Below are 19,267 nucleotides of genomic sequence, written 5' to 3'. Positions count from 1 at the left end.
CCACATTTCGTTGTTGAAAATTGACCAATCAGCGCGCAGCTTGAATGGCAAGGCCCACGGCGCATGCGTAAGCGCCTCCCACTAGTCTCCCACTCCGCGGATCTTGCCACTCAAGCTGCGCGCTGATTGGTCAATTTTCAACAACGAAATGTGGCTAAATTACTGATCCCATCGAAAAATGCTACAGAACTTTTCACTTCGATTTTTCCTGATCTATCCAGCAGTGTAGAAGTCTTCAGGGTATTTTTTAACACCCTATAGAAACAGAGATACGTTAATTAGCCGCAATTATCTGTAGATAGTGAAAAGCATTTTTCGCGGCGTGACGGGCCGACGATCGAGCAACACGCGATTGATCGTTTAATGCCGTTCGTTTGAACGAGTACACAACGTCATGAGTGAATTTCCGGTGGCATGTATCGACAGAGGTATGTATTGTAGTAGCAACGGTCCGTGATAAACTTTTTAACGCGAATCTGCCGATGGAATTGGCGTCGCGTGTTTCGTCGTGCAAACTCATTGGTGACGCCGCGCCGTTGTCGCACGGCCATCATCGATTTCCGGTTTCGGTATGTGCCGCACGCTGGACCCGATTGCCGAACAGAAATGCATTCGGCGCACGTTTCGTTGTCATTAGAACGTAAACTCCGATAGCTCATTTACGGGCGTCGCCCCAATCAGACGAGAATCTTCCGCCCTTGTTCGTTTCGAGCCCCTCCCTCTACCCTGCACCCTATTTGCTCCCTATACGAATGACAACAGGCACCGGAAATCACCCATAGTTCCGGTTTCGTTAACGGGCCTCGACTTCTATCCTATAACTTCTCTCCCTACACGAGCTCGAATCAAAGGTTCCCGTAAACGATTCAAAATTGACCTTTGGATGTTGAATATTCTCGGTCGCGTTACTCTGTTAGAAGTGGAGCATCGTTAGGGCATGTTTTTACGAATAGAATCGCGAAAGGAAAAGCCGAGGCTAATCGACAAGAATATTGTAAAGGTAACGTTATCTCGAGGTAAGTGATTGGGCAGACGAATAAAAAGCTACTTTCTTGCGGAACATTTTCATCACCGCAAGCTTTTCACCGCGAAAAAGCGTAAGCTTTTTCAGCTAATGGATATTGTTCAACCACCGTATGCGTTATTAACACGTTCATGGTTCGCATGCTCAGTCAAGATACTTTTTGCACGAAACGAAGAAATAACGAAAGAAGAAATGGTACATTGTTCCTGATGATACTGATTTCCAATAGAAAAAAAAGCACTACGCTTTTTGCAATATTTCTCGCTGAAATGGAAGGGATTATTATATGGATGATCTAGTTAAATCGGCGCGGAAAGTTCAGAGGGGCTCGTTTGTCGTGAATTTCAAACAATTCTTTTCCGTTTTCATTGAAATTCAAGAATAAACGATTAAAAAGCTGCCTGAATTAATGGCGGTCTGTCTACACCAGGGTTATCCGATATACAGTTCTCCCTAAAGTGTTTATCGATTGATCGAACAAGATCCCCACCGGCAATGAATAATACGAAGCATCGAATCGTTTCATAAATATTTTTCATTCGATGCCGAAAGAAAGAAACTCGGCGGTATAGCTTGAACCGTGACTTGTTAACCATTCGTAATGGGACTATTGGGATTCGAAGTAATCTCTTGAATCGTGCAATCGGGAAAAGAAATCTGAAGAGTTAATTAAGTAAGGAAAAATCTTTTGATGTACCGATGTTAATATAGATTATTATTTTTCTATTCAAAATGTACCTCGTTTCTCACAAAACTGAGAAATTACTGTATTTAAACGTTGGAATTTGTTAGTTGTAGTTGTTTCTTTCACAATTTATTAATTTAGGATTGTGTCTTCAGTAAAGCCATTGGCGATTGATAATACATTAATTCTGCTGACTAATTTGTCGAGTTTCATAGTTAATGATTCTATATTTAAAAAAGTATAAAAATTGAAATAAGATTTAAAACACTCGACGCTATTAAGGAAATTTCCCAGCGAATATCATCGAAGCACTTAATCTTCTTATTCCCTTACGTCTACGAACAATTTATTTCGTAATACTTAAAACAGAAGATTCAATGCAGAACTGCATTGATAGAACGGCGAGCAAGAATGGTGATAAGGGAATAAGGAAAAGGAAAATGTGAGATTCGAGATAGCTTTGGTCGTAGACTGTGAAAGGGTGGTTAGGCGATCGATGACGATTCGCGATAACATTGAAAACACGAAACCATGGGAAAAAGAAGCGAAAGTTGGAGCGTGTGCTTCGAACTGACGATCTATCGTCGCGACAGAATGGCGTCGTACGAAATTCCGCGAGCATCCTTTCCACCCTCGAGGCCAATCTGCCTGAACCATATTTTTTGTTTCTCTCTCGACGTCGCCGCTTCGCGAACTACTAAAAACAAGAATAAATCTGTGCGAATATCTCGAATTGTTTGCTTCTTCCTTCAAAATTTGTTTCCTCTGTTTGTTTCATGGATTTTGAATCAAGGGAAAGTAAAACGTTCGGTAAAAAGCTATGAATTTGTATGAGATTCTACCGAGGCAACGGGTTAAGAAAATAATTCCCGAGGATTGAAAAATGGTCGCCATCAAATAAACTTCAAGAATAATGCCATTCCTCCACTGTCTTTTAATAAATTTCCAACCATAATGAGGCAATTAATCATCGATACGATTTCTCCTTCTGATTACGTGAAACGTTTCTCCGCCATGTCATAAAGGTTTCGAAACAAGAATTCTATTCCAAACCCGATCGAACGCGGTAGAAAAAATAATCTGAAGAGCGACACTCGTAAAACTCAATGTACGGAACGTTTCCGCTCCATTATTTCTTTCTTCAATTTTCTTATTTTTCTTTTTGTATAATAGCAGCTTCGATCGCGCAGATTATTTCCTACCGTTGTCTCTCGTCTTTCTTTCCTTCATCGTATAAACCAGGGGTGGACAAATAGCGACCCGCTAAAAGTTTTTTAGTGACCCGCTAAGACAGTCACAAAAATCCGCCTTGATTTTGAAACTGCCACTATTTTATTCAATTTATATATTTATTGATTTTTATGGTACAATTTGTACCTTTCTGAAATGCAAAGTTAACTAATGAATGCAATCATTTTAAAAGGTGCGGCCCTCCGCTAACCTTCGCTTCCACAAAGTGGCTCCTGAGCCAAAATAATTGCTCACCCCTGGTGTAAACGATTTCAAGCGGAACAATGCGAGAAACGATTTAAAGTGTCCCTCCGAGGAACGATCCATCGTGATTCGACGCATTTCCGGTCCGCGCTACATACGTAGCATCGTTGGCATTTCGATGCACGCCAGCGGAAAAGAAGGTTCGAAAAGGGGTGGTGACAGAGGGATGAAGCAAGGATACCGAGAGGAAGTTGCCAGCTACGGTAGAATATAAAGTTATCGACTGGCGCGATCCAAATTCGCCTTCGGATTTGACAAATGTTCTTGGAGATGAATTTTCACGGACGACCGACAAATTCTGTAATGCTGATCGCCACGATAAATTGTTTCGAAATGCTTTAACAACGGCTCGGTTTTATCGTCACCAGCTGCTTGCGGGCAATAACAACAGACCACTAAACAGGAAAATATTATACACCCTTATGGCGAGTTAAACGGATTATCCTGTACACCAGGCGTTCATTATATAATTAGCGAAACAAAGAGAAAGTCATACATTTTCCTTTATTGTGATTCGTTGGAGAATGTATACAAATATTGTAAAATAAACGACTGAAAATTGTACGATACGTATAAAGTGGAATAAAATTAAGAAGGGTGATCGATTTTCGCTTCAACCGAGTACGTAGACCCACTCATTTTTTACAAGTTTAGCAAACAACGATAACGCGATAAAGGAGCGTCGAAAACGAAGTTCCGTCGCGTTTCCCTTCGAGCACGGAAACAGTTTTCCTTTCCGTTATGGCCGGCCGAGCCGATAGGATCGTGCGAATACATAATCCGTCTCTAAAACCGCTGCGACTAGAAAATTGAGATAAAACAGGATCCTGATCGTAAAATCTTATATTCTTTCTTGATTATACACAGCCTCCTTAATAGATAATACACAACAAAAGTTTGAAATTTCAAGTTCTAAGCTTCGAAAGTAAGCTCCCATAGGTAAGTTATAAATTCTTAGAGATTTTCGGGCGCACCACGTACGAAAATTTCACTTTTATGGAATATATGGAAGATTGTCTTAGCTCATTCAAATTATTACTAAATACATTGATAATCATGTATACATTATCAATAGATTTGTTACTATTGTGATTTAGGGTCGTGCAAGTGTTTGTCTGAAGCCTACTCAAAAGACTAGTTTACAACTCCCCAAGCACCACATAATCTGAGTTGAAAATAAAAATTACAGATATTTGGGAAAAGATATAAAAAGCAACGTACGAAGCATGCCGGAAAGGGTGGAAATACAAGATATTAACATGTGTTAATAATGTTATTAGCTAAGAAATTATTATATCATTACAATTTGAACAGGCCTTTTAATTTTACGGAAAACATGAAAAATGCTGAAAATTTGTAGTGGTTCTAATTCGATGGCCAGCTTTTTGATAAATTCGACCGTAGAAGGGTTAAAAAGGTGGATGGATTTAACGGGAATTTCGTGGTGAAAAGGGGTATCGATAATGGCGGAGTTGGAAAACAGAGGGGCGTCGATGATATTATAGCAAGTTAACTAGATTTGTTAAGCTCAACGAAATTGCGGCCGGCTGAAAACGGCATGCTTCAGCTGTGCACCAGTTCAGAAGCTCGTAATTCGAAGCGGTACCAGGTAATAAGGGTCAGCAATTACCGGTGCAAGGCGAGAAACATACCGATATTAATATTCGTCAGCGAAAACCCTTGCTCCAGAAAGGCGGCTTTCCTTTCGACCTGCTTTTCCACGCGATTCACTCGCTTTTCCGGCTCAAAGGTTCAACAACTTCTTTCAATTTCAAAGAGAGAGGAGTTGAAACCCAGAGAAGAGACTCGATTACCCGGTATACAAACAGGAGACTAAGAATCAGACAAGATATCTTTCCATCGCTTCGACCCAAATTAACTTTAACGTTACAACATCATTTTTATACAAATTCTTTTTCATTTTCATTTCTTAAAGCCGAGGATCTTTCCGCTTAACCATTCACCTACAACCTACTTTCGCCCCCGCCACTGTATATAGTTGAAAAAAACTTAGGAAAATTCGCGGAAATACATTTACATATTTCTAAAATTAAGAAAGTTAGAAGAAAACAGTCGCGGGTTTCGCTAACGACACCGGCTTTTTCTCCAGGGTTAAAAATGAATAAAAATGAAAATAAGAATTCCCGTTCTTTGTTGCGCTTGGAAATTTATCTACCACGTTGCGTTAAGTCTTGAGCAATTTTTATCCGCGATATACAGAGACGACATTAACGACATAATGTAGTTTCGTTTGTCCGGTGACGGGCAAACGATAGAATCCAACGAGCATAGAAATGGATACGTAAATGCGACGATCGTTTCCAGCAATTTTCCTCGGTTGCTTCCTTCGCTTTACGCTATGCTAATGGGGGATGCTCGACTTAATGCCCGACGCCATAAGTCGGTTTCAACGACGAGACGAAGGCCACTATCGAGAAAACGTACGGATTTAGAGTGACGACGAAATTGAAACTTAATACCCTGGTCGATTATCGAAAACAAAAAGATAATCACGCTGGCGGGTAATCCGTTGGTAGGCTGTAAGGTTGAATAGCAGCCAGCGTAATTCATTATATCGTCTCGTTCGCCGGGAACGTCTTTACGACTTCGTTTTCCCTTCTTCCGTACGGATTCACCGAAATGACGTTCCTTTTTACGACAAGTAATAGATCGTCTTCGGTCAAGAACGTTGCCTGAGTTCGATCACGAGCCACGGCTTCGAATGGCAGCTGATTCGATCGTGAATAAGCCAGTGAACGACCGGACGGGGATTATTTTTCGAGTTCGATATAACCAAGGGACGAAATTAAGTATCGGGAAAGATGGATATCCTCGCCTTTCTTTCGCGTTAACACAGGTTATCGTTTTTGGGCTTCGACTTCTCGGCTCCCTAAAAATTCGTCCGGAAGGTCGGCGACGCACGGCATGAATATCATCGCGTCCGATTAAATACGTCTATTGGATTTTCATTGTTCGCCGCTTTCACAGGATGTAGAACAGGTAACGAACGATGTCACCGCACAAATTACTCGAGTATCGTGTATGTCCTTGACACGGATCGGCTACTTTGACGGGTTCGACAGAAAGGTTACAGCACGCCTAACTCGCGCGAGCGTCCGCTCAGCCGCAATCCAATATCCGTCTATAATTCATAGAAGCGAGAGCCGATAATCTATGGTTAAACGATATCCAGTCGTTCGTCCTTCTCTCAAGAACGGCAACAATTTGTCGCGCGTGACAAATTTAATTATTTAACCAAAAACAATTGAATGTTATTCGAGAAGCTTAGACGGGTGAAAAACGATTTCAATAATAAGTAGAATAAATCCAGCCAAGAATCCCATGATCACGAGAAGGAAAGCTGGAACGAATTGTTGCAAATGAAGCTCCGTCTTGTATGCTTCGTCTTCGGCGATCGCGAACATGGCGAACGCGTCCTTCGAAATCGCCATATTGATCATAAAATCCAGGAAGCCATAATCGATCAGTCGCAGGATCTTCTCGTTGATACGCTGAAGATGCGGAAATCCTTTCCACGTGGCCAGTGCGAGTGGAAAATTGCATATCGGCTCGGTGGTTATGGTGTACGAGTGCACGGTTTCGATGGCATGGCTGCGCGAGGAATTCAACACGATGACCAAAGCGAAAGAATTGTTTCTTCCCGCCAACAGGTCCTCGTATTGTTTCAGATACGTAATCTGATCGAACGTGACGAATCTCTCGCGTATCTGTGACAGACTCTCGTCGACATCCTTGAATGTCTCGAAAAGACTCGTGAACGCCGCTGTACCTCCAATTTGGAACGTCGAATCCACCAATTCCTTCATGGTTTCGAGTTTGAAGTCTGACACGTTAATCAGCTGATCAGCCAGCGAATCCACGTACAGTTGAGTTAGAAACAATCCAAATATGCTCCACGAGACGTACTGAATCTTACCGGAGAGTTTACTGGGTTGTTTAACGGTGGGCACGCCGATTATCAAGGCAAATATGTCCAACCACGATAAATCACGGCTCAGGAAGGTTTTGATAACACCGCCGAGCAACAAGGATCCACCTACAGCCGCCCAAACGTACGAATCGAAGGGCTGAATCAACCCTTTCAAGGATACATTGGGTACCTTTGGGATTAGCCAGACCACCTTCAACACGTCGTAGGTGGAAGAGTAACCAATTTCGTCGTTAGACTGTTGCAGAATTCCACCTACCACCAGGTCAGCCATTACGTCATCGTAGAGAAGCATTTGTACCTGTTCCGCGAAACTGGTGTTGTCGTTCCATTCGACCTTCTCCCGATCAATCCATTGCCCTCTCATCACCTCCTCGATCAAGCTTCCCTCGAACCCCTTCAGATGTTCCGAACCATTCACCGTGATCACTTGAGGCGATTTGTCAAAGTAGGCCACCTTCAGGATACACTCGTTCCATCTTGGCGCGCGAATCTTTTTCAGTTTGCTCCACGAGTTCTCTTTGCATTCGTCCAAGACAACGGTGGACGAAGGGACGCAGAGCTGATTCGGTTGAAAGGTTCGGCTACCGGCAGCGAGAATCGTATCGCGAACCTTTGCTAAAACTATCACCTTCGAAATTCTTCTCGTCCACATGGACTGAATCAGAATATCCGATTGATCCAGGAAAGTCTGTTCATCTGGAAAGGTGATCTTCAGTACGCAGACGAAAGGACAGCCCCGATCACAGGGCTTCAATACGTAGAAACTATCCTCGAGGCTGGTTGCGTTCAACATCAGAAGGATCGTAGCGAATGCTGGTTGAAGTACGTCAAAGTCCAGATCAGCAGAGGGCTTGAAGAACGCGAACTTGGAATTCAAACTCGTCGCGAGCGAGTGGGCAAACTCCTGGAGGTTCTTATCTCCGTCCAGAACCATGAACGAAGTCCAGGCTGGTTTCTCTATGTACTTTGTCAAGAAACTCTTGACACAAGGGATAGACTTTGAGAATTCTTCCCGTTCACGCTGATCAACCGCCACGTCTTCGACGATGAATCCACGACCTCTTCCTGGAGTTTCTTGACGATATAGTTCGAGGTAGCTCTGAGGTACCATGATAGAAGAAGCGGTGTGGCAGAGAACGAGGATGAACGGAGTTAAAGGTGGAGAATGGATTGGAAACATCGACATTTCTGCGGAACTTCAGCAACGACAGATCCAGAACTGGACTATCACAAAGGTGTAAGCGACTTTTGTGGTAGCGGTAACTTTGTTCGAGAACGAGATAACCAAGTACTTCGTGTACTTTGGTAGATACGTATCTTTCGAATGACCGTGCAGTTGTAACATTATCGTTAAAAGACGTTTGATCATCGTTAAACATTATCGTTACTTTATGCATAAAGTACCGCAGAATCGAGTACTTCGTTGCGTTGCTTTGACCGAAAATATGTAAACGACAATGTAAATATGTACATTGCGCATAATTACGAAATGTAAAATTTCATTTCGCCGGAAGGTCAGAGTTGAAATTGAACCAGCCGAACGGGGTCTTTCAGAAAGACTGTTTATAGAGTGGAAAATGAAATTCTGATGTTTGTATTAGAGGTCGCATGTCACGCTTCCACCGTGATGTGGCTTATGCAAATAGTTGCGCGCGATATTCGAAACAGCGTTCTCAGTCATGCGATGCTGACGTTAAAAACGCGAGCAGTCGACGATGTGACCAACTTTCGAGCAAGGTTTTACATTTTCCTACGGCGAAGGTTGCGTTATTGGCTCCGCGTTCTGTCGCTCGAGCGATTCGAAAAATCTTTTCAAATATCGGAGTTGATTCGAGGGGAAACTTCTCGACGGAAAGTTGGCTCGAATCGTTTTGGTAATTAGCTTCCGGCAAACACAATGAAACGTTCGAGTTTAACTTTCCCTCCAACTTTTATTCCTCTATAGAACTAAAGTTCGATTCGGTAAGATTTTGATATCAACTCTTATTATTAATTAAGAGTATCCCGAGAGGCTGTGTATTACGGAGAGATAGTCGTAAACATCACCCCTGTCGAATTTCAACAAAGTTTTCCTTTCGTTTTGCAGAGCTTTCGTGAGAATCTTGTGCGCCTGCTGTCCCAGACGGATGAGACGGCGATATCAGCCCGCATTCAGATGTAAACCAAGTCAAGTGAGTATAAAATATTCGTATTTCCTGCGGAAGATCCCACGTGTACGCGTTTCGCTTGGAAAACGCCCACGTCGAGGGTACAAGAGGTTTCACGTTGGTTTCCTTATTCTTGGTAAAACGCACAAGTCTGTCTTAGATTGGATAAATTACGATCGAGTCACGTAGCAGACTGTTATCTCAGCGATAGCTAGTTAATCGTATTTTGTATTCGACTCGGCGAGAGGTCGAGGCACCCTTTATTTTGGAACCGAGCTACGGATACCGATTACTCCTTTGTATTTGAGAGAACACATCGAAGATAGTCCCACTATTTATGCCGACGTTTTGCTCTACGTTCAACCTAGATCCACTCCTACCCTGCCGATACTCTTTCGAAGTTATACGATACAAGGAAACGCTTAGGTTTTCTTTCTACGATAGGGTAGTTTTCGTCGAACCCACCGATGCGTATACACGAACCAAGTAATAAACTTGCATCGTTATTTTCTTGCAAGGGAGAACTCTCTCCGAGTGTTATTCAACCCCTTGCGGATTATGATGCTATTCATTCAAGTAATTTCTTTATTAATCGTCGCTACGAATGTGCTTTTTTTCACTAGTCGATATCAATGAATTTCTGATGAACGGTTTTATTTTAGAACCACTCCGACGTTATCGCGATAAAATATTTGCTACAGTTAAGTGATGTACGCCGATCGGTAATTTTTCCAAAAATAGAACGATCCAGCTACGTACAAATTCCATTAGAATTTCAGCGAGGAAACATCGGTAGGAAAATTTAATTGTAACGAGGATGAAATAGTTGTTAGCTCGATTTAGAGAGGAAAGTTTGTCGAGCCAAATATAAAAGGGTCAAGGGAACACGCGAAAGCAACGATCGCATACAGTCAGGTTGAAAATTCGCCAAGAAGAAAGGATTTATTATTCCGATTACTAAAGTTTTCAAGTTGACCGTTTCTCAGAGAAGATTTTCTGTCAGATAAGGCTACTCGAATAGAGCTTGAATAACTTGCAGCATATCTGCGTTCCGCTTCGCATGCCGGTACGGTCCGTTCGTTTCCTTTCTGTTGGTTAGATAAAACCGCTTTTGCTTCGAAACTCCTCGTTTCTCGAGCACAAATTGGATGTCTATGCCTACATATATCTGTACGCGAAATATTTGAGCAATTTCAAAGATACTCTTAATCCTGGCGCGCGTCGAATCTTCGAAATAATTCCTAAATGGTTAATGTTCACGAGGGATGATGCTCGATGGGGAAAGGCACGGAGCTGTTTGATATACTAAGGTCTGAAAACATATTGGTTTCTTGCACTTTCCGGAACTTGGTCCATTCCCTTGACGCACCTCGGAAGAAACTTTTCTTATTTGTTAAGAGGGAAAAGTTGAGAGAGTTCGACAAGACAGACAGTTGGGAGGACAAGTAAGAAGGAAAGAAAGACGTAGTCTGTGCGCGTTACACGCGAATCCAATTTCCACGAATTAGATTCGCTGTTTGCCTTCCATTTGCATATCATTCCAGAACTCGACGTATCCTGCTTTTGCAGATACCATTAAATATCTCGTCTACGCTCAACCGCCGATATACTGGCGCAAAATTTCCTACTATCCCCCGATGATATTGCTTTGTAGTTTGCAATATCTCGTCCCCGATTTATCCTCCTCCTAACAATCTCATTTTCGAGTCAAACGGTTGATGTATTAGAAGTATTATCCTATTAGACGTCCTCGTAGAACTTAATTGTATGATTTGTTACGTACAACTAGATTACGTGTAGCATCTTGGTACTCGAAATTTTAGAACGAAAACACGAGTTTGAACTACCATCAAGCTACTCGGATGCTGGACGACCGGCAATCGCAAAGAATCCAAAGTACTATGAAAAGCTGGAAGGGTATTTTAGCAGCAAGAGTACCCACCAGTGTAATACTGTTTTTTCAGAGATTCGCATCCGGAAGATACTACTCCGCGTACTCGTTGCACCACGTTCGAGGGAGCCGAGAGAGCTCGTGCGAGCAAACCTACATTTAACGATGGGATATCGTTGGAATCGTTGGAATCGTTGGACACCTACTCGAAAGCATCTTTCTAGTATCTCATTCTTGTCCCCCCGTCCTTGGGCATCGAAATTTCGTCAGTCCCGAGACAACCCTGTCCCTTGTAATCGCCCGGAGACACATTTAGTAAAGAGAGATACCTATCGACGAGAAGGACTCTATCACCATCCCGTAATCATATATAGTTTTGGTATGTTGATTAGAAGAATTTAGAGGATTTATCAATCACTGACACGCTAGAACAAGTATTGTACATACTCGCACCTGCACGAGCAGCACGTGTCTTTTGTAATGCTTAGGTGAACGCACTATTTTTAATCAGTATTACCTAAAATTGCAAGATACTCTTTCTGCACCTTTTGTCTCGACCACCTCGTTGTTGTACATTCTTCACGAATCGTAAGTTATCGAAAGGGATTACTTTCCCTTTAAAGGGAATACACAAAGCGACGATAGGTTAGCGTGAATTTCTCAATGGACGATTGTGTCGACGAACGCATGGTTTTATCGAGGAAATCGTTGAAAAGGGATCTATTGGCTGGAGAAAGGAATCCGAAGCATTTTCCTCGGTTAACAGCCCCCTGCATTCTATATATTGTTGTTGAAGGGAGCGGTTCGTGAAAGAGCAGTGAAATCGACCGGGGACCAATAAAGAACAGAGATATTCCCGAGGGTGTTGGTCCTTGGAAGGAGGAAAAAATGCAACGGGTATAATAAAAATACCGTATAGCTCACGGGGGAATAACATCCGGCTGATAAACAATGATGAACCATCGTTCTCCTACGTATCGATGGTTCTCCAGTGAAAATTCATCGACGATTGGAATACCATCCAGAGACTAGTTTTAATTAAACGATGAAAATAGTTGGATAATTAATACGTGAAAATTCGGGAATGACCGTTCGCTTAATTCATCATCGAACACGTTGACCAACAGAGAGAACTGGCAACGATTCAAAATCAATCACCTAATTCGCTCCTGTTTCGAGCTTGTCGTTCGTCCATTTATCACTGACTGGTAAATTAAATTACCGGCTGGCGTAATGTAATCGATCCATCCGGATTCGAGCCTGTAAGGATCACCCACGCGAGAAACAGCGCGATAAGAGAAGCTATTTTTTTCCTCTCTAGTAACGAATTCGAAAACCTGATTCGACGACGCAGCTGCTCGATTAACGCGTAATCGTGTCGCCGTGAAATCAGATTCAATGGAAACCTCTTCCACCGAATGCTGGTGGAAGGTAAATAAAATTAACCGATTACACGCTCTTCGTTCGCTAAGTGCATATCTACTAATTTGCAAATGTAATTGCATCGTTTCTTGTTCAACATTTAACTCAACGAACGACTGTATAAAAATATATATATATGTATATAGTTAATAGATTTTCGGTCGATAAAGTGTTAACAAGAATCGCAGTTAGTTACTTTCGGAAGTTTGTGAACGGATACGCGTATGAAACATAGCTTTTTGTTTTCGAAAACCAGTTTGTTTTAGTTTTTCCTTTTTTTTTTTCATCGACCCAATGGAACGATTAAATTACACCTTCAAACTGGAACGATACATCACCGGTGCATCCGGGCCGTTTCGGAGCTCGAGCTAGCTCGTTTATTCGCTCACGTTAACTCGTCCCGTTGGCCTGCTGAAATCATAATCCCCTTTACGATCCATTTCCACTTTTATTTCACGAACAAACTACCCCTTTCTCTCTCTCCAACTCTAAGTTTTGCTCTTATCTTATTTCATTAGAAACAACGACATCTTGCATAAGGCTTGCTTATTCACCTCTATAAAAACTTCGATACTTTTATTTGAAATTTTAAACCAACCTGAAACAATGGTTCCATGGATGGTTAGATAAGCGTTGAAACGAGCTTTCCACTTTAAAAATGATATCCATATCAAGATATTCGAAAATTTCGCAATCATCTGCTTCAAATTCAAACATCTGATCCGATTCCTCTATTAAATAAACAGATAGATAAATAACCGAGCATCAAAAGGAAATGAAAGAACCGAGCAAATCGAGTTACCCATCTCGCGTACGTTCTCGTATCGAGCAGAGCGGTTTCAAAAAACGAGATACCGGATATCACCGATGGCCCGACGTTCAACCGCGAGATCGACGTATCGCGAATCGATGCGATGGATTAACACGATTTCCGGGAAACTTTAAAACTTGTCAAACCAGCGGTGACAACGTGCCATTCCTCGTGAAAGGCGAGGAGGAATCGAACAGAGAATTGAAGAGCTCGCAATGTCGCCGTGGAAGCCCCGAAAAAACAAGGGGACATGAGTTACGAGCCACGTCCGTCGCCGGAAGAGATATAAACGTCGGAAACGGAGCGGTGCTGGTCATTCCACGTCCTCGGCCTTTTTTTTCCAACCACTCTCTTCGTTCCGTCGTTTCCGAAATAACAATTTAGAAAAAAGATATAAATCTCGTAAGGATCCTCATCAATCCTATGTCACGCGATTACTACGGACACCCTACGGAACGTTGACTTTATCACGACCCCGTTTTTACCGCATCGATATCCCTTTCATTCGTGACTTTTATTAGTGGCCTGTCGAGGAAAAAAGGAATTCCGCAGAGACACACGGAATAAAGGTTCTTGAAGAAAAACTAACGAAGACGATTCGTTCCAATGGTCCAACAGAGATTTATCAAGTTCATCCAGGTTACTCGAACTTCCATTAGGACTTAAGCTTGTAAATCGCTGATTTTGTTCAATCTTTTTGTCATAAAAGTTAAAGATTCTTCGTGTGAAAACAAATCGAAAAGTTCTTTACCATTTTGTAATCCGCGCTTTCGTTCTCGAGATATAAGCGATTAAAAATTGATTCTTCCACTTCCGGGGCGCCACAGACGGGTACCCCGGAAGTCGAGGATTCAACTTTCTACCGCTTATAACTCGTGAACGAAGCCTCCGATGGGAAAATGGTAAAGGACTTTTCGGTTCGTTTTACCGCGAACAACTTATACCATATTAGATCCAAAGTGTCTCTGGATAAAAGGGCACAGTGTAATTCGGCTAAAAGGGCACCGATATCTGCGTAAAAACCTCATTGCACTTCGACTTCGCAGCTGAACAAGCGAAACTTGCCTTCGAAATTAGTTAATTACCGGGTCGATGGATAGAACCGATCGTTTCGTTTCGATGGAATTTTCAGAAGGGCAAGGAGAGGTTCGGTCGCGTAAAGGAATTTAATTAAAGTTGAACATCAGCCTGCTCGATAATTTTGCCCTGCGCGAGGATTCGTCGTTGCCCGACTCATGGACGAAGAGGAAAAATATTCATCGCGAATAACGTAGGAACCGTAATTAAAAGGTAAAAAGTTTTACTTTAATTAGCCGGCAAGAGTAAATGCGCTTGAAAACGCGATACCCGCGGTTCTGCTTATTCCTTTTTTATGCTTGAAAATTTCTTCCTTTAGCGATTCGATCGAGTTTCCTAGAGAGACTCTTCGATGGATCCTCTCGAATATTTCGCGACGCGCTAATTAGACGGTTCGAGTAGCTTCGAGTAGCATCGGAAGTCGACTTTGCTACGGTTCGAGGTTAAATCAGGCTGTATCTCAATTAGGAATTTTTCAACAAGAATCGCTTCCATCTTGCGCTTTCACTGATCGATTTAGCACGAATAATTAATAACAAAAATTCATATAAACGTTTCATCTATTCGATTTCTTTCCCGTTAATCCACCGGAGGACTATCGCAGAAATACAAGACTTGTATCGAGAAGCAGAAAGAAACAAGAAACCCGATCTAGTAGAGAATTCTCTGGAGAATTTCGTGTTCAATAGAGTGGAAAAGGAAACTTCTTGCGTTGACACACCAACCACCCCTTGAGATCGAACCGACGAAACAACATTGTCGCGTCCGACCGAATCCCTCGTCTATTTTTATTATTTTTCAAATTTATGCAATTCTGAAAATCTATTAACTCTTCGTTAATGGTTATTGCTATTAATTACGATAAAGTTACGAAGCGATAGTGCCGTTACATTTAATCAACGAACATTATCAAGCGGGTATTATCTTTCACTTAAAAGCATTTTCATCGCAACAATTGGAAACTTTCCAAGAGGAAAAGTGAAAAGACAAATCCGAGGAAACATTGCTATACAACAAACTGATCGATCGATACGTGAATGGCTAAAAAAATGTGGAAATTAAAGTTTCGATAAGTTTGCTCCTCGAAGTGATCCATTTCCAAAATGTACTTCCAGTCGAAAGTGATTGGAAAACAAAGGCAAGATTATATCTCGGGTACATTCTATTGAAAACAGGAAATGAATGTTACTCCAATTTCGCGGGTAAAAATGGGCCGGGTCATCTGTGATAAACCGTGAAAACACGATGGAAAGATAGAGCATCGCTCTCAATGATGAAGCAAGCAGGATTATGGAAAAGTAGGTGATGCGGGCATACGTGCATCGATATCGCTCGGTACACGGCACCCGAACGATTTAAGATAATTTATCCTGATACACGAAAAGCATTAACCGACACGCCCGTATATGTATCTACTACCGTTCGCTATCATTTTTCATTCCATTGCTACAGAAATTCTTCCTCTATCGACGAGCTAGTAGTTACTTCCAATGTACAGAGTGTTTCACGATGAAACCGACAAATTTTCAGACTCCAAACTAACAATTTCTATTTATATTTAATAATCAAATTGTTAGAATATTGCAAGAGAGAAGAGTTGCCTTCCCTGTACTACCCACGTGTAAATAATAAAGATAAACATCACAGTATCAACAATTCCGATAAGCGTTTCTCAGAAACAACTGACCTAAATCCCTGTTTACCTGGCTAATCCGTATAAGATTTAATCCTACCTCTATACGACTATCTTTAATACGACATATCAATCGAATCTGTTTCTATTCACGTACTCGCACCGAAAGCACACACCGATCACGATGAAAGATGACGACAAATCTTTTTTGAAAATATAATTCTGATTACAGTACGTTTCCGGAGCGAATACCGGCGGCCAGGCGAGCAGCGTCAGCTACAGCAGCGTCAGTCAGAGTAGCGACGGTGGAGTCGCGACTGGACTACCCAGCGGAGGGATGTGACGTCACACGGGGGCCCGACCCGGGCCTCGTCGCGAACGCGCGATCCGTTTCCGGGATACGTGATTGTAGACTAATTTTCGATTTAAACCTGGATTAAGCTCCTACGAACGGTTCAGGTCGAGAAGGCAGGAAGAAACTAAATGGAATCCCGAAGCGACAACAGCTCACCGGTCCCCCCCCCCCCCCCCCTCTTCCTTCTAATCAAAGGACAAACCGAGAGCTCGTGCGGAGACATCACGAAATCACCCTTACGTATTTATTATCCTATCGTCGAGTTTTACGTGACGAAAAGTGGACCATGAGGCAGCGTGACGAGAAACACGCTATACCCTTGTTTCGCTCGTTGTATATGTATATAGAAGCAACATAGTTTCGCGTTTTGTACCTCCGACGAGAAAAGGATCTAGGGAATCGAATTGCGGACGACGGCGCCGTAAATCGAGCCAAATCGGTCGTTTCTGTTTTTACGTTCGGATATCTTCGACACTTTGTAGCCTCTTAGCTAACAACCATAAATCGTTCCATCGACAGATGCAACATCGGTGCAGCAAGAAACATCGCGGCGATTTTTGCGTACGTTGCACGTCATTTATCTTTTTTCTTGTTTTCTTTTTTTCTTTGCTCCTATACGTCCCGTTCCTAAGGGAGTCGAGTGTGGTGAAAAGACTGACAATCGAAAGCCGTCGAACGAAATTGATCGCCGTAGTCGTTCCCCGTGCATATTTACGACAAGACTAATGTAGCGTGAAACAAGTACCAAGGCCGATGTAACTTAATCAACGGATGCAATAACAAGGTCGTAGACTAGGTAATATTAAACAACATTATTTCGAAATAATTGACGGTGGTTGATTGTTTGCTGTCGCAAGTTCAATTTCGAACGCGTTGTTTCAAATCATTGAACGTTTCAACGTTTAACCTACTGCTTGTTTACGAATCAATTCCGTTCGATTACCGTGATAGACAATCTTTATTCGATCAAGAAATAATACTTCCTCGTCTACTTGATAGATGGCGCTGAATATTTTTGCGATATTGTATTATTTTTATGAAAGTTAACACATGCATCTATCGGTGTATATACAACATTGCCATGTAATTGTAAATATTAGAATATCGTAAAGTTAACTATTTAAAACGTATAAATGTATGAAACATTGTAAAAATGCGCGTGCTCAACAGAAATACACGCACATGCTTGTTCGAGTAAAAATAAATTCAGTATTATTACGTATTGATTCTATCCTGTCGTATTAAAGCGTCATACTAAAAATTATAAAATAAATGTGAAAAAAAATCTATCGATGATTCAGTTTCGATTCTGAATTCGCTTATTTTTAGCTGCGTTACATTTATTCTTTACGCGTAAGACTAAACATAAGCAGAATCATGGGAAAAAAAGAATGGAAAAATGTCTGATATCGAAATGAATGATTCACTTACCGTGGCTAACCACGCCGTGAAGATTGCTTTGCTCGTGCTGTCCAAAAGCTGCTGAATTTTCATACACATCCAATCAGTTCTATTGTCCGAATCACTTTTCACACTGTCCACGCTTATATTCATTTGTCAAACACTTTTAAACACAAAAAACAACCGATTGCCAAATTAATCGCGTCTTTTGAAAAAATTTACTGACGCGAAACGTGCTGCGTGCAATTGGTCGGCGTCGTAACTGCGCTAGTCAGTGTAGATACTGTAAGATGGTTAATATTTGAGAATTTTTAAATAATAATATTTATCGACAAACACTGATACGTCAGTAAACATTGAAAAATATTGTTGTTTTTTCTGACTACGACGTTTACACAAAAGTAATGAAATAAAGAATATTACAGTTACTCCGGAAACAGTATTCTGACTAGTAACGTCACTCGGCGGGCGTCTTGTTCGCACACCATATTAGGGCGCCAAATTTAAATTTCTTTCATAACTTTCTACAGTAACTTGTACAGTATCCAGCGGGAGCACGGTAAACTTCCTGAGGAAAAATAACGATATCGCTCGAAAATAACGAACCCGACCCAAAAAGTTTTCTCTTCGCCGGATTCTCGCCTCTCTCTGTATGAAGCCACGAGGAGAATGGCAACGTGAGGAGTAGTCCCATATATGTATACATATAGGCTTGTGGCCCCCCACCACTTGCGGGAGTATTCGAATTAATATCCATGTTACATTTCTTAATTATATATTGAACTTTATAATATTTACTCATTAAAAATTATATTATTTTGTATCTAAATCACTATTAATATTAATATTGTCAAAATTAAGGTTTTGAAAATTCCTGTTCTCCCGAAGGAAGCCTTCTTTGCTCGATACTGTTCAATTAATACAATTAATCTGAAACTATATTCTTGTTGTGTCAAAATGCATGGAATAATGGGAAAGATAATTAATCAATTCATGTATCATCTTCATCGAGGAAAACTGTTCCCAGAAGCTATTTCTGTGTATACATACAAACTCTTGGCTATCCAAAGATTCGATGCTCCATATAATAATACACGTAAAACTTGCGCCACGTAAAATAGTGTAACGAGTTATTCATTTGTTGTACGTATGTAGCAGTGAGAACGTGATAATGTATGGAATTCGCATACACAAGGGATCGAATAAATTTCCCTGGCCTGTATATACGATATAAATAATGCGAAGGAAAACGGAGACCATGTACTATGTAATTTCTAAGTAAATAGCACGCGTACATTAAAAAAACTATCGATTCATGTACGAAAGCCACGTTATCGAGACCACTTAAGTACCTTCGAAACAATGTGTCTATCAA

The 19,267-nt window shown here is 41.5% G+C and overlaps 2 protein-coding genes across 7 annotated transcripts in view; one reads left to right on the top strand and one right to left on the bottom strand.

Moving 5' to 3' along the window:
* Window positions 1-17,929, top strand: part of LOC114874411 (dopamine receptor 2) — a 50,008-nt gene extending 32,079 nt beyond the window's left edge. For 4 of the 5 annotated variants that reach the window (XM_029183654.2, XM_029183653.2, XM_029183651.2 and 1 more), the window contains 2 exons: window positions 9,242-9,326; window positions 16,369-17,929. In XM_029183654.2, the coding sequence (XP_029039487.1) occupies window positions 9,242-9,326; window positions 16,369-16,479 (196 nt within the window). In that variant the 3' untranslated portion in view covers window positions 16,480-17,929. Of the gene's footprint in view, window positions 1-9,241; window positions 9,327-11,266; window positions 11,573-16,368 lie in introns of all 5 variants that reach the window. The other variant, XR_006829646.1, reaches the window with a different exon arrangement.
* The window catches only part of LOC114874409 (double-stranded RNA-specific editase Adar), a 75,790-nt gene extending 57,790 nt beyond the window's left edge, over window positions 1-18,000 (bottom strand). Inside the window, exon 1 of one of the 2 annotated variants that reach the window (XM_029183646.2) lies at window positions 17,923-18,000. The gene's annotated coding sequence lies outside the window, so the exon portion shown is untranslated. Of the gene's footprint in view, window positions 1-16,371; window positions 16,441-17,922 lie in introns of those variants that run through there. The other variant, XM_046286974.1, reaches the window with a different exon arrangement.
* Between the last annotated feature and the right edge of the window lie 1,267 nt (window positions 18,001-19,267).

This window comes from Osmia bicornis, chromosome 9 (assembly GCF_907164935.1).
Source record: "Osmia bicornis bicornis chromosome 9, iOsmBic2.1, whole genome shotgun sequence".
Taxonomy (NCBI): domain Eukaryota; kingdom Metazoa; phylum Arthropoda; class Insecta; order Hymenoptera; family Megachilidae; genus Osmia; species Osmia bicornis.
This window is presented reverse-complemented; position numbering and strand designations above follow the sequence as displayed.